Source organism: Anastrepha obliqua, chromosome 1, assembly GCF_027943255.1.
Source record: "Anastrepha obliqua isolate idAnaObli1 chromosome 1, idAnaObli1_1.0, whole genome shotgun sequence".
Lineage (NCBI taxonomy): Eukaryota > Metazoa > Arthropoda > Insecta > Diptera > Tephritidae > Anastrepha > Anastrepha obliqua.
In genome coordinates, this window is record NC_072892.1 from 48,429,266 (window position 1) to 48,441,743 (window position 12,478).

The window sequence follows — 12,478 nt, forward strand, 5'->3', positions numbered from 1 at the left end:
GCGGTCTTTATCACTCACGTCGATATTATCACTTTGGAAGCGTCGAAGCCACTCCTTACAAGTTGTATTTGATGGAGCAAGATTACCTTAAATATTAATCGATATACGACAAGTTTCAGCTATACTTTTCTTTAAAAGGTAATAATAAGGCAGGACTTCCCGCAAATGCTGTTTTTTCGGGACAAACGTAGACATTTTTGACGTGAGATAAAAAAAAGAGCTTTACGCTTCAAACGAATGTCAACTACTGCGATCGAGACCTCACGTATACACCTTCAAATCAGCAGTATATTACTAGGGCGAACACAAAAATAGTATCAGCAGCGACACCTCTTTCGCGTGCACTTCTCGTTCCAAGAAAGGTTGCGCGCTTCCACGGTCTGTAACTTTCCTTCTAGTTCTCCGATCTTTATAGTTTTTTGAATTTAAATTTTTAAGATGATGTACTTTTAGAATATGCTATAAAAAAATTTTCGGTTTTTTAGTCGAACACAAGGTATATAACCCCATAAATGTAAATCAACTACTTCCATTATGGAATTTTTGAATTTTTTTTTCTTCAAACTTATTTTTCGCTGTTTCCCCAAAATTGTTATTTTTAGGTTATGCGGTTATATTCCTCACAAATAATTTATAAGTAAAGTACAATAAATAATTCAGCTAGCAAATGCTTTATGTGCATCCGAATTTTCCGCCTTAAATAATTCAATTTCTGCCGAGATATTTACACAACTAATTTTTATCATTCTCCATATACATCTGTATAATTCATCGGGCTACATAAAATTGGCAACCTAAATATAAAAACTTTCTCAAGGCATTTTTCAGCTCGAAAGTATGCTATGAAAACTTTGCCCAAAGCTAAGCTGCGATTTATGAGTCCCAGTTAGGCTGCGGCTACGTGGGTGGCTGGTTGCGTCGGTGTGATGGTGTGTGGGTGCGTGGGTGTATGGACCAGCATATGCCTTTGTGTTTACTTACACTTACTCGGACTATTTGTGAACAATGCAAAAAGTGCACCTGCAGGCGACTGCTATTTTATGTATCGTATCGTATATGGCTAAAATACCAACGTTGGAGTGCCCTCATTTTTTAAGCGAAAAAGACAGAAATGCAAATAAACAAATACAAAACGCAAAATTGCAGCTAAGAGTAGAGAAAAATAAAGAATAAAGGAAAATATTGTATGAAATGAAATCATAAACAAAGTGCAGCTAAAGCAAAAAGTATTTCTTAACTTACTTTCTAGGCCAACGGAGTCCGCCGCGATGTTGAAAGCGAAAAATGTTATCACTGCTGAGATTTTTCTGTCGCATTTTTATTTTAATTCCGCTTCTGTTGACTATTCGCGAAGAATTTTTACGCTGCCAAAGCGCATATTTTTTTGCTTTTTGCGTGGTTTATTATTTGTTTTTATTTATACTTCTTTTTGTTTTGTAATCCGCATTGCTTCGCAACAACTGACAGTCATGGAGCAATACATACTCACAGGCACCCATACCTATATACTTATATTTAATAGTGTTGGTTAGTTGGTACGAATTATACCCACACTTGCATAGATGCATATATACTAGTATGTATATATGCTTCATGCAACAAACCTCTCACCTACGTTCTTTTTCGCAAAACAGATTTCATTCGCCACCTCTATTTATTCATGTCTTTTATTTGTATTCTCACACATACCTTTGCATTTAGGTACTTAGTTATATAAAGTTTTCCACTTACATACAAATTAATGTAGTCCTATCTCAATGTATTTTTGTTATTATTTTCTATTATTTTTCTTTTTTTTTTCTCTTTCGCAGACAAGCCCATTTGCCGTCCGGACCAGAAGAAAATCTATGGTGTGGCGCGTAATGAGGCCGCCGAGATTTTATGTGAAGTTGATGCATTTCCACCGCCGGAAAACTTCAAATGGTCCTTCAATAATACAGCAGAGACATTTGATATGCCGCAGAGTGGTTTCCGTGCACATTCAGCGCAAGGATCGACATTGACCTACACGCCGGTCAAGGTGAGTTTACACATTTCGCAACAAATAAATTTATAATTATTCACATATGATAATATTCTACACACCTTACCGACTCATTCGCAGCATACTTGGGTATCTATATACCCATATATGCACTTATGTATGCATTCATGTGTTCGGCTGTTGAGCTGGTAAAGTATTTATTTCTACTCGCAAATGACCTTAGCAATGTTTCAGCTCAAGTATATGACCGACTAAGTTGCGTTTTGTTTGTATAAGAAGTGGCACATATATTATACTTATATATGTGCGTATAAGGAAATATATACCTACAGACTTATTTGTGAAAGCCTTGCTGAATGTTGCGATTGGTGATCAACAGGATAGGGGTTTCTATTAAATGCTGTCAAGTAGTGCAAGTGAGGGTATTAAATATCATTATTCAGTCTAATTAAATTGATGACGATGCAAGTACACATGCACAAGTTAAAGTTTTCGACGTAGCAGCTGAAGTACTTAAATACCTATAGCCTTACCGACTTATGCACTTATAATTGTAACCTTATAGACTTACGAATTTGTAGACTTATAAACACAGGAACCTGTTGTGTCAATAGATATAAACGCGCCCCCAACTTGAAAAAATTCTAACGCGGTTCCAGAGTGGAAATCAATCGAGGAGGAGGAATGTTATAGTGTTAGTGGAAGCATGCTCAACGGTGTGACGGCACCCTTGATAATGTTTCAGACATTTTGATTTCAACCTCTTTACCAAAAAACAAATATATATACAAAAAAAAATACTTACAAACTCATATATGATACATATATATTTGAATTTACAGAAGACTTATTGTCAATTGTCACTGCTTTAGATAAACCAGAGATGGAAAGACATATCTGTCTCTGAATCTCGTCCCTACTTGGCTGCAGCAAAGTTAATGCGGTGATAAGAGGGGCTAAAGTCACTAGATTCGTGCACAGAGGAACGCAGCAGACTGGTGTTCTTTTGACTCTACTTTGGCTAGTTGCTATTAACGAAGTTGATAAGGCCAGATAATGCTAAATAAGGGTGGGGTTAAGGTAGTAGCATACGCCAATGAATTAATTGGTTCTAATGGCATCGACCCCATTTCCCTCATTCACGGCTGAGATTTTGGAGAGGTCACTGGCTGCATCCAGTCACTGGGTGAACCCCGAGTCAACTCTGATAAAACGGAGCTGGTGTTATTTACCAGAAAATATAAACCTCAACACTTTAGACTTCCCATGTGAAACAACCGCTTTCATCGGAAGTTAGGTATCTGGGTGTAATACTTTACTCCAAACTCCATTGGAAGCTACATATTGAAAATCGGTTAAAGAAGGCCAGTATAGCCTTTTATTCCGGCAAATCTATGCTCGGCAAAAAAGGGGGACTTATGCCACTGGTCGTGCTGTGAATGTACAACGTCGCGGTTCTGCCAATTTTAAGGTATACAGGTAGATTCCTGGTTTGGTGCGGAGCTCTTCCGAAAGGCTATAATATCACTTAGCTGGGGAAGGTGTAAAGGGCTATATGCATTGGCACCACCGAAGCATGTAAAACTTACCCCAGAGCTATCCTTAATGTTATTTTGCATTTACTTCCCATCGACTTCCACATTATTTCCATCACTGCTGAAAGTGCAATCAGGTTAAAGGAGGTTGGCCCCTGGAGGCAATCTCTCAAGGGGACACAATAGTATGTATTTGTGAGCAGTTAACAACGTATTTTTCTAAACTTCGTACATATCTCTCTATACGCATACTGGAGTTTGGGGCTCATGCAAAGGCAATCTTCCCAAGTAGGCCAGATTGGAATGAGGAGGGAACCTATACCGAAGCTGATACCTTTGTCTTCACGGACCGCTCCAAAATGAAGTCGAGAGCCGGAGCAAGAGTTTTCCACTAAATCAGCCAATTTATTTATCCCCTTTAGACTGCCGAATACTGCTAGTGTTTTTCAGGCAGAAATCTTTGCCATCCTGCAGGCATGCAAAATGCTTTGAGGACGTGTGAGCGAAGGAGATATTAACATTTTCTCCGATGGTCAAGTCGCGATTAAGGCTCTGACGACGCCATGGTGCAGAATGAAATTAGTAAACTCCTGTAAGGAGGAGATGAAATCTCTTGGGTGTGTAGGTAACATTTCTCTGATCTGGGATTCAAGACATAAGAACATAGAGGAAAATGAAATTGCTGATGAGCTTGCCAGGAAACGGACTGAATTGGCCTCAGAGACCTCTTACCAGGTCATCGGCATCCCCTTGACACTTGTTAAAGGGGAACTGCACAAATTATTTCTCAGGAAAGCGCAGAAATGGTGGAGCTCCATTTCTTCATGTGCTATTTCGAAAGCCCTTTGGCCCCAATACGATATACGAAGGACTCAGAAAGTCCTTTGGACTCCTCGTCATTCAATTTCCGAACTCATAATAAAAATAAGAATAAGAAAAAGAAAAATAGGAAAAAGAATAGATAGACCTTTACGATTTTTTGCCACAGTCGACCATCTATAGTATATCGATTTTATCTTGTCTGTATATTTGTCCTTTTACTAAATTATACTCTTACTGTACTAAACTTAGGCTAAATTCCTAAGCATTTTTATATATAAATAAATAAATGCTACCTTTCTCTTTTCGACAAAAACTTATAAAATATTCATAAAAATATACATACGTACATACTATTGTATATTCCCGTTCATGTTTTACCAAGTAGAAAACTACTTTCCGTTTTGATGACAAATTCACCGTTTCCGGTTTCCGATTGAATCGCTTGTTTTTTTAGCTGCATGAGAACTATTGATGTCGATAACTATGGTTTGACAACTGAGAATGGCAAACTGTGTTGAAATTTCTGTTCATTAAGGCTTGGCAAGTCATGAATAGTTTAACGCCAGAACAATTCTTGCAAATTAGGAAAGTATATTAGGTGCGCCACTAAGTTCTCGCTGTTTTGAAATACTACTGAAAATACTACTTTATTCTGGAAAAATGGTTACAAGTGAATCGTTGAAAGTCGCTGGCTATTACTTTTTCCCCATCTTTCTGATAGATCTCGTATACCGTCGCATTAAAACTGTTCAACTTTTGAGGCTATCCACGGATCAAGCCATTTTTGATGTCTTCATATGAATGGAACTGCTGGTCAGTGTGCCATCGATTGGAGCAGGTGATAATCGGACGGCGCAATAACTGGAGAATTAGGCGGGTGGGGTATGACTTCCGATTTCAGTGTCTATAGGTAGGTTTTAATGGGCTTGGCAACGTGAGGCCGAGCGTTGTCATGCTGTAGAATCACTTTTTCTGGCGTAGTGCTCGGCTCAATCGCATCAATTAAAGTCGATACCGATTCCCAGTGATGGTTTCGCTTGGTTTTAACAGTTCATAATAAATAACACCAATTTGGTCCCACCAGATACATAGCATAACCTTCGCAGCGTGAATATTCAGCCGAGGCGATGACGTAGAAGTATGACCGGGCAGTCCCCATGATTTTCTTTTCTTTGAATTGTCGTAATGAATCCATTTTTCATCACCCGTCACGATTCGATAAAGAAAACCCTTCCTTTTTTGCCAGTGAAGCAGTTGTTGCCAGGCGCAAAAACGGCGTTCAACATCCCTTGGTTTTAACTCATAAAGAACCCAAGTCCCCTGTTTCTGAATCATGCCCGAAGCAGGCAATCGCTTGGAAATGGATTGTCGGGCAGCTGCTAATACTGAATTGCGTTTGAGAGGGATGCCTCGAATTCTGCGTCTTCGATGGTTTTTGGCCTTCCTTCACGCGGACGGTCGTCAACATTAAAATCACCGTCTTCGAAACGACGGAACCGATCTCGGCACGTTCTTTCGCTAAAGCAGCATCTAGATGAACTTTTTGTAGCTCTCGATGCGTTTCAGCCGCCGTTTTTTTTTCGAATAAAAGATGAAAATCAACACTTCCCGCAAATTTCGATTATTCGGCATAAAATCAGACATTTTTACACAAATTCACAAAACCAAAAGTGTATGACACCAAAACAAAATTGGTAATGTGCCGAAGCAGTTTGTTTACCATATGTCCAAGCTTAATTTATGACGTTTAGGTTATGTTAGAATCGACTAGCACACACTGCTGGCGGCATCTATTGACAAACAGTGGGAACTTAGTTGCGCACCTAATACTTTGAAAAAAAAAATATCTATTCTCGAAATTCATGGAACGAAATGTTAAAGAATATACCGAAATATCAATTCGTCATCGTCCTTAACTCGTTGGACTTGGTTCTTCGACTATGTGCAAAATACTCCTCGTGCAAGAAATGAAGTCAAATAATTGAGCTCATTTAGATTTATTATTCAAATTTATACAAAAATTGGACTCACCGAGTGGACCATGTAGCTGGTAGCAAAAAATGTATTCGAACAATATTTCTGTTTTGTACGGCCGGCGCAGCCGAATGCGTTGGTGCGTGACTACTATTCCGAATTCCGTGAAACATCAAAATGAAGAAAAAGTTTTTTCTAATAGCGGTCGGCTCTCGGCAGGCAATGGCGAACTTCCCAGTGTCTGCCATGAAAAAGCTCCTCATAAAAAATATCTGCCGTTCGGAGTCGGTTTGAAATTGTAGGTTCCTCCATTTGTGGAACAAATCAAGACGCACACCACAATTAAGAGGAAGGCACCAGTCATAGACTGAGGCTAAATAGAAAATAAAATTAAAATATCTGTTCTTCTGACAATCCATTTTGATAAAGTAAAGCCTAAGGTATATATTTATTTCAGCTACGCTCAAGTTACCTGTGAAAGTTCTTTCAGGAGTTTTGGAAATTAGTGCGGTTATATGCAGATTGATAAATTGATAGACAAAGTGTTTTTCTTTTTTAAATCTAAATTCACTCCCTGCTACGTCCATGTAAGGTTATCAATTCTGCCGTTTTTATGGCTGAGAGAGCTATTACACAGCATTAAATTAGGTTACGGTTGGGGTTAAATTAGGTTACAGACCCATTGTGATACCACTAGTTTTGTCTCAAGTTCCCGCTCAAACTCTCAATGTGATGAAACCACTTCCTCTCTCTAATAAATGATAAAATACTAGACAGACGATATAATGAGTATATTTTGTTCTTATAATAAATAATAATTAAATATAATTTTTGGAATTTTATGTTGGCTTGGACACAATGAAAAGTGATATAAAGCCTACTGGATCTCATCTCTGGTATTTAGTACTAACACCAAACTCTCGAAAAAGAGATGCGGCGGCGGATATTTGCTACTTTCTATGTCATACCCATATAAAATTTTTATACTTCTTTCTTCAAAAACAGCACGAATATCATATTTTGTATTCACTAGATACGGACCAGTTCATTATTAGGGAATTTTCCTGCAAGATATGCATGTGAAGGTATATGACAGTGAATGAAGCGACTGAGGCGAGGAAAGACGTAATTTATACATGGTGGCCCATATTCGACGAACCCGACGGATTACGATGACTCTTTGTGTCCATTCTAATCGACGAGGCTTGTCCGCTGGCAACAATCTTTGCGTCAATTGAATCTTATACGGGAATAAATGCAAATCAATGCGGATAATTCGTTGTAAAGTAGTCCGAGCAATACGCAACTGCTGAGAACGGCGATTTTGGGATGTCCTTGGCGACGCCTTGGTCGGTTTTGATTTGGCCTCTTTGGATAAGAAAGAGCATCACCAGTCGAAAACCTGTACTGTGCGTGTACTGTTCCATAGTAAAAATCTGCTTGGAGTGACGCTTTCAACGCGGTATGTCATTAAGCGATCTGACGTCTTTGTCAAAAGATTCAGGGTTGCCAAATGGGTCCGTCGAATATTCGCAACCCTGTATAATTTTCTTGATTTATTTAAGAAACTACGTGCGTGTGTGTACCATATTTTTGGATTTCCTACGTAGATAGTCCCCTCAAGTGTAAGTAGTCGAAACCAGAATTAAATTTAGATACAATCTGTTTATTATTTGACATTATTTTATTATAAATTTTATCAGAGCGGTATAGAAATTGTGTTATGTTGCAATATAAACTATTGAAACTAAAACAAAAGCTTTTTCTAACGCTTTAGGTGTCGGTGTGCTAACCGGACATTGATATATTTTCAGTGGGATTTAACATAACTGCGAGTGTCTTTTATGTCAGCTGTGTGGAGCATGAGGTGAAATTACATTATCACTCACTCCTTAACTGTTACTTTTAACTTTAATGAAATTATGAATCAGACTTCTTGTCATAAGAATGTATTTCATACATTCAAGATTTAGAAATATTGACTCTCATTGTTTAGGAGATAGCAGGATAAGGTACCACCTACCTGCTAAATTTCATCAGAGGCACGACGCAGTTAACCACAAATAGTTTTCTTTGTGTCTTTCTGCCTCAAGCCTATTTCTTTTTTCTGCTCAACTTATTTTCCTTTAATAGTACTCAAAGGACGACTTCAGTAGACTATAATTCACACTTCTTTGGACATTAGACTTGGGAAAGATACGGCGATTGATTAGCTGTTTGATGCTGTAAGTGAATGCAACTGAAATTAGTGCCATTTTAACACCACAGCCTAAAACGAAAATATCAACCAAAGTGATATAGAAGCAGTTGAAATGGATAAAAAGGATAACGTTGCCAGTTAGATCAATTTTCTTTAGTCTATCTTGCTAAACTAAAAAAGGACCATACAAACAACTCACTCTGTAAGTTGCATTACCATTTTTTCCGCGCCTAAAAAGTTACGGGTGCGAAGCCCCAGGCACGAAACAATAAATGATAGAATGGCGGTCGCAAGCAGTGTCCAACCTGCGAGTGTATTGCTACTGTGAAAAAGCTACTTATATAAGAAACAAAACTCCGCGGTGCGGAGTCGGTTTAACACTGTAGGCCACTCCGATTATGGAACAATATTAGGACGCATATTACAAATAGTAGGAGGTGCGCGGTCAACCACCCAATAAAGGGTGTAGGTCATGATGAAAAGAATCGAGAAAATATGGCCAATATCAGACCGTTAACCAGCTCTCAGTGAATTTGACAGAATCAGCCAATAGGCTGGGTAACTGTTTTTTGCGAAAAAATAAAATTGTGTATACAAAAAAATCAACGCAATGCCACTTCCTCGGCTGTAGAGTCTCCGTGACGCTGTTTTCCCCACAGTTAATGACCAAACCGGGTAAATCTATCATCCTTGAATATAAGCGCCAATTATGCACTTGTATATGTGTAGGTATGAAGAGTCGAATCTCCGTGCATGAGCATCCACCTGCGAGTGTATTTCTGCAATGAAAAACTCGTCATAAAAACAATTTGCCGTTCGGAGTCGGCTTTAAACTGTAAGTCCTTCTATTTGTGGAACAACATCAAGACGCACACCAGAAATAGGAAAAGGAGCTCGGTCTTACCCCTAACAGAAGTGGACGAGTCAATTATTTACTTTTATTTTTTATGTATAAAGGGTTACAACTACAACAGCAAATGTTGCGCCCGAGTCCTAGTCTTGCTGTGTGGACTCCATCGAGGTGTCAAAATAGTTCTTAGTTGTAGTGTTAGCATTCTATATAATTTTAATGGTGAAGCACGAATATGTCCTGGTTATAAATTCAAGATAAAAATACCAGCTCGGTGCAAGGGAATTTCCCTGCAGGGAGTTTTAAAAGTTTTCATAGGGGAAAAATGTCTGTAAGTATTTGTGTATGCCTGCTGTCTGGAGTAGCTGCAATTCACAATAAATAAATGTCTCTCATTGAATTTATAAATAAATGAGACTAGAGAGCACCATTTCGAATATAGGCGAGTGTGCTTGGGTACATACAAATCCATTCAAATATACACTGTGTAATACCTATGTGGCTAAAAGCGTAAAAGTACTCACACATTCGTATATTTGTAATTACACATACACATGTCTAGTTGCAAAAATAAATAAATAAATTTGTGTTTGTAAATTTATTGCCATACGAGTATCTGTCAAATTGAATCAACTGTAAAGCTTCGTTAACGAGAAGTTAAGTTAGTTGGAAACTTTTTCTCAGTACTAGTGAATAATTTTATAAATATACCTACTTACCAACACTCCCGAGCATCTATATGAAAATGTATGTGACTCAAACACATAGGAGTTTTAGTGAAATGAAATAAATTGTAATAGAAGAAATATACTTGTACATATGTATGTGTGCATACGTGTACCAGTATTTACTAAGTGTGAAACGCACGCACACAATGAAAGTTGAAGTGGCCTTAGATGAAAGTCAAAAACAGGTGATTTAAGACTGAAGTTATATGGAAGAAAGAAATGGGAAAAGGGATAATATGTGAGATTATGGAGGTAGAGAGGGTCGGCGATAGGATGCAGTACCGCAGGGATAAAAGTTAGTTGAGTGAATGTTGTTGGGTAGATGAGGGAGCGAACGAAGATGGAGGTATTGTTCACTAGCTAGCATTATTATCATGTAGATTAGTAGTTGTTGGTGTGCGAAATTGGGTTATAGTTTAATGGTAACAACGAAATAGTCAGCAGTGTGAAGGATTTGGGATGCCATAGGATATATAAGTAAAATCAATCTAAGCTAAAGGATTAAATATGTTGATTAAAATGGGGAGGTGGTGAATATAAATAAATATTGGGTAGTCGAAAAAGTCTTTTCGTATTTTGTCAATAGATTTCGTTGGAGTCATCTATCTCCAGTGCTACCAATCACATTGTGTCATATCATATGGTGTTAGAAAGGTGATATTTTAAGCTTCATTTAACCAAAAAAAAAATTATATTCGGAGAAGTTGAAAAAAAGTTATAGTTGAACAGCTATGAAATGAGTGAAAATAATGAAGAAATTCCCTATATTTTGAAATTTTTGTATAAAAAAGGGAAGAATGTCACGCAAGCCACCAATGAAATTTGTGAAGTTTACGGAGACGATGCTGTATCAGTTCGTGTAGTACAACAATGGTTCGCTCGCTTCCGTTCTGAAAATTTCGATGTGAAAGATGCACCTCGCTCCGGTCGACCTATCGTTGAAAAAGTCGATGAAATTATGGAAAATATTGGCCAGGACCGTCACATAAGCTGCCATGACATCGCCAAGGCACTAAACATTCATAATCAAACGGTTTTGAATGGACCGAATTAACACCTGCGATTCTTTGCTGAAACGAAGTGAAATCGAACCATTTCTGAAGCGAATGGTAACAGGAGACGAAAAGTGGATCAAATACGACAATATTGTGCGAAAAAGATTATGGTGCAAGGGTGGTGAAGCTCAACAAATGTTTGCAAAGCCAGGATTGACGCCTCGAAAGGTTATGCTGTGTGTTTGGTGGGATTGAAAAAGAATCATCCACTATGAGCTGATCCAGCCTGCTCGAACGATTGATTCTACACTTTACTGTAAACAACCGATAGGATTTAAGCAAGCAATCGAAAAAAAACGGCCAAAACTGATCAGCAGAAAGGGCGTCGTCTTCCATCAGGACAACGCTAGGCCACACACATCTTTGATGACTCGGCAAAAACTGGGAGAGCTTGGCTGGGAAGTTTTGATGCATCCACCATATAGCCCTGACCTTGCACCATCGGACTACCATTTGTTTCGGTCAATGCAGAACTCCCTTAATGGAGTAAAGTTGGTTTCTAGAGAAGCCTGTGAAAATTACCTGTCGCAGTTTTCCGAGAAACCACAAAAGTTTTACACTGATGGCATAATATCTCTAGAGGAAAAATGGCAAAAGGTGGTCGACCAAAATGGTACATATTTCGTTTAATAAAGTTCGTTATAAATATAAAAAAAAATGAGTTGAAGTTTGATTAGAAATACGAAAAGACTTTTTCAACTACCCAATATATATTTATTTTCGGACCAATAACTAAGGTTTCTCTTCGAGCTTTCTAAACCAAGCATGAGTCGGGTTACTACAATGAAAATCTAATAATGGAATGTGGCAAATTTGGTGCAAATGGTTACACAAAAAAATGCAAATGTGAAAAAAATTTTAATCTACTCACACATTTGATGACTAAACTTAACTTCTTCTTCTTGATTCGCAGGCGGTTAAGCAGAGTTTAAAGGACTCATTTCTCTCTTTTGCGCTATTCGGCGCCAGCCGAGCACACCAAGTGAAGCCAAGTCCCCCTCCAACTGGTCTTTCTAACGCAAAGAAAGCCTTCCTTTTCCTCTATTACCACCAGCTGGTACGACATTGAATACTTCCAGAGCCGGAACGTTTACATCTCTTCGGGCGACGTTACTGAGGCAGCGAAGCCGCTGGGTCTTTATTCGCAGCGCTATACCTATAGCCGTAAAGCTCATACAGCTGATTGTTCCTTCGTTACGATACTCGCCGTTATTAACATTGCAAAGGTCTAAAAATCTTTCGCAGCACTCTAAAGAACTCCTCATTATTGGATGTTGTCATAGTTGAAGCTTCAGCGCCATATAAAAACGCATAAGACGGGCGTTATAAA

General features: G+C 38.4%; 1 protein-coding gene across 1 annotated transcript in view; it reads left to right on the forward strand.

Annotated features, from left to right (window-relative positions):
- The window catches only part of LOC129250842 (hemicentin-1), a 336,677-nt gene that overhangs the window by 272,439 nt on the left and 51,760 nt on the right, over window positions 1-12,478 (forward strand). Inside the window, exon 11 of the mRNA XM_054890469.1 lies at window positions 1,812-2,020. Within this exon, the coding sequence (XP_054746444.1) occupies window positions 1,812-2,020 (209 nt within the window). The remainder of the gene's footprint in view (window positions 1-1,811; window positions 2,021-12,478) is intronic.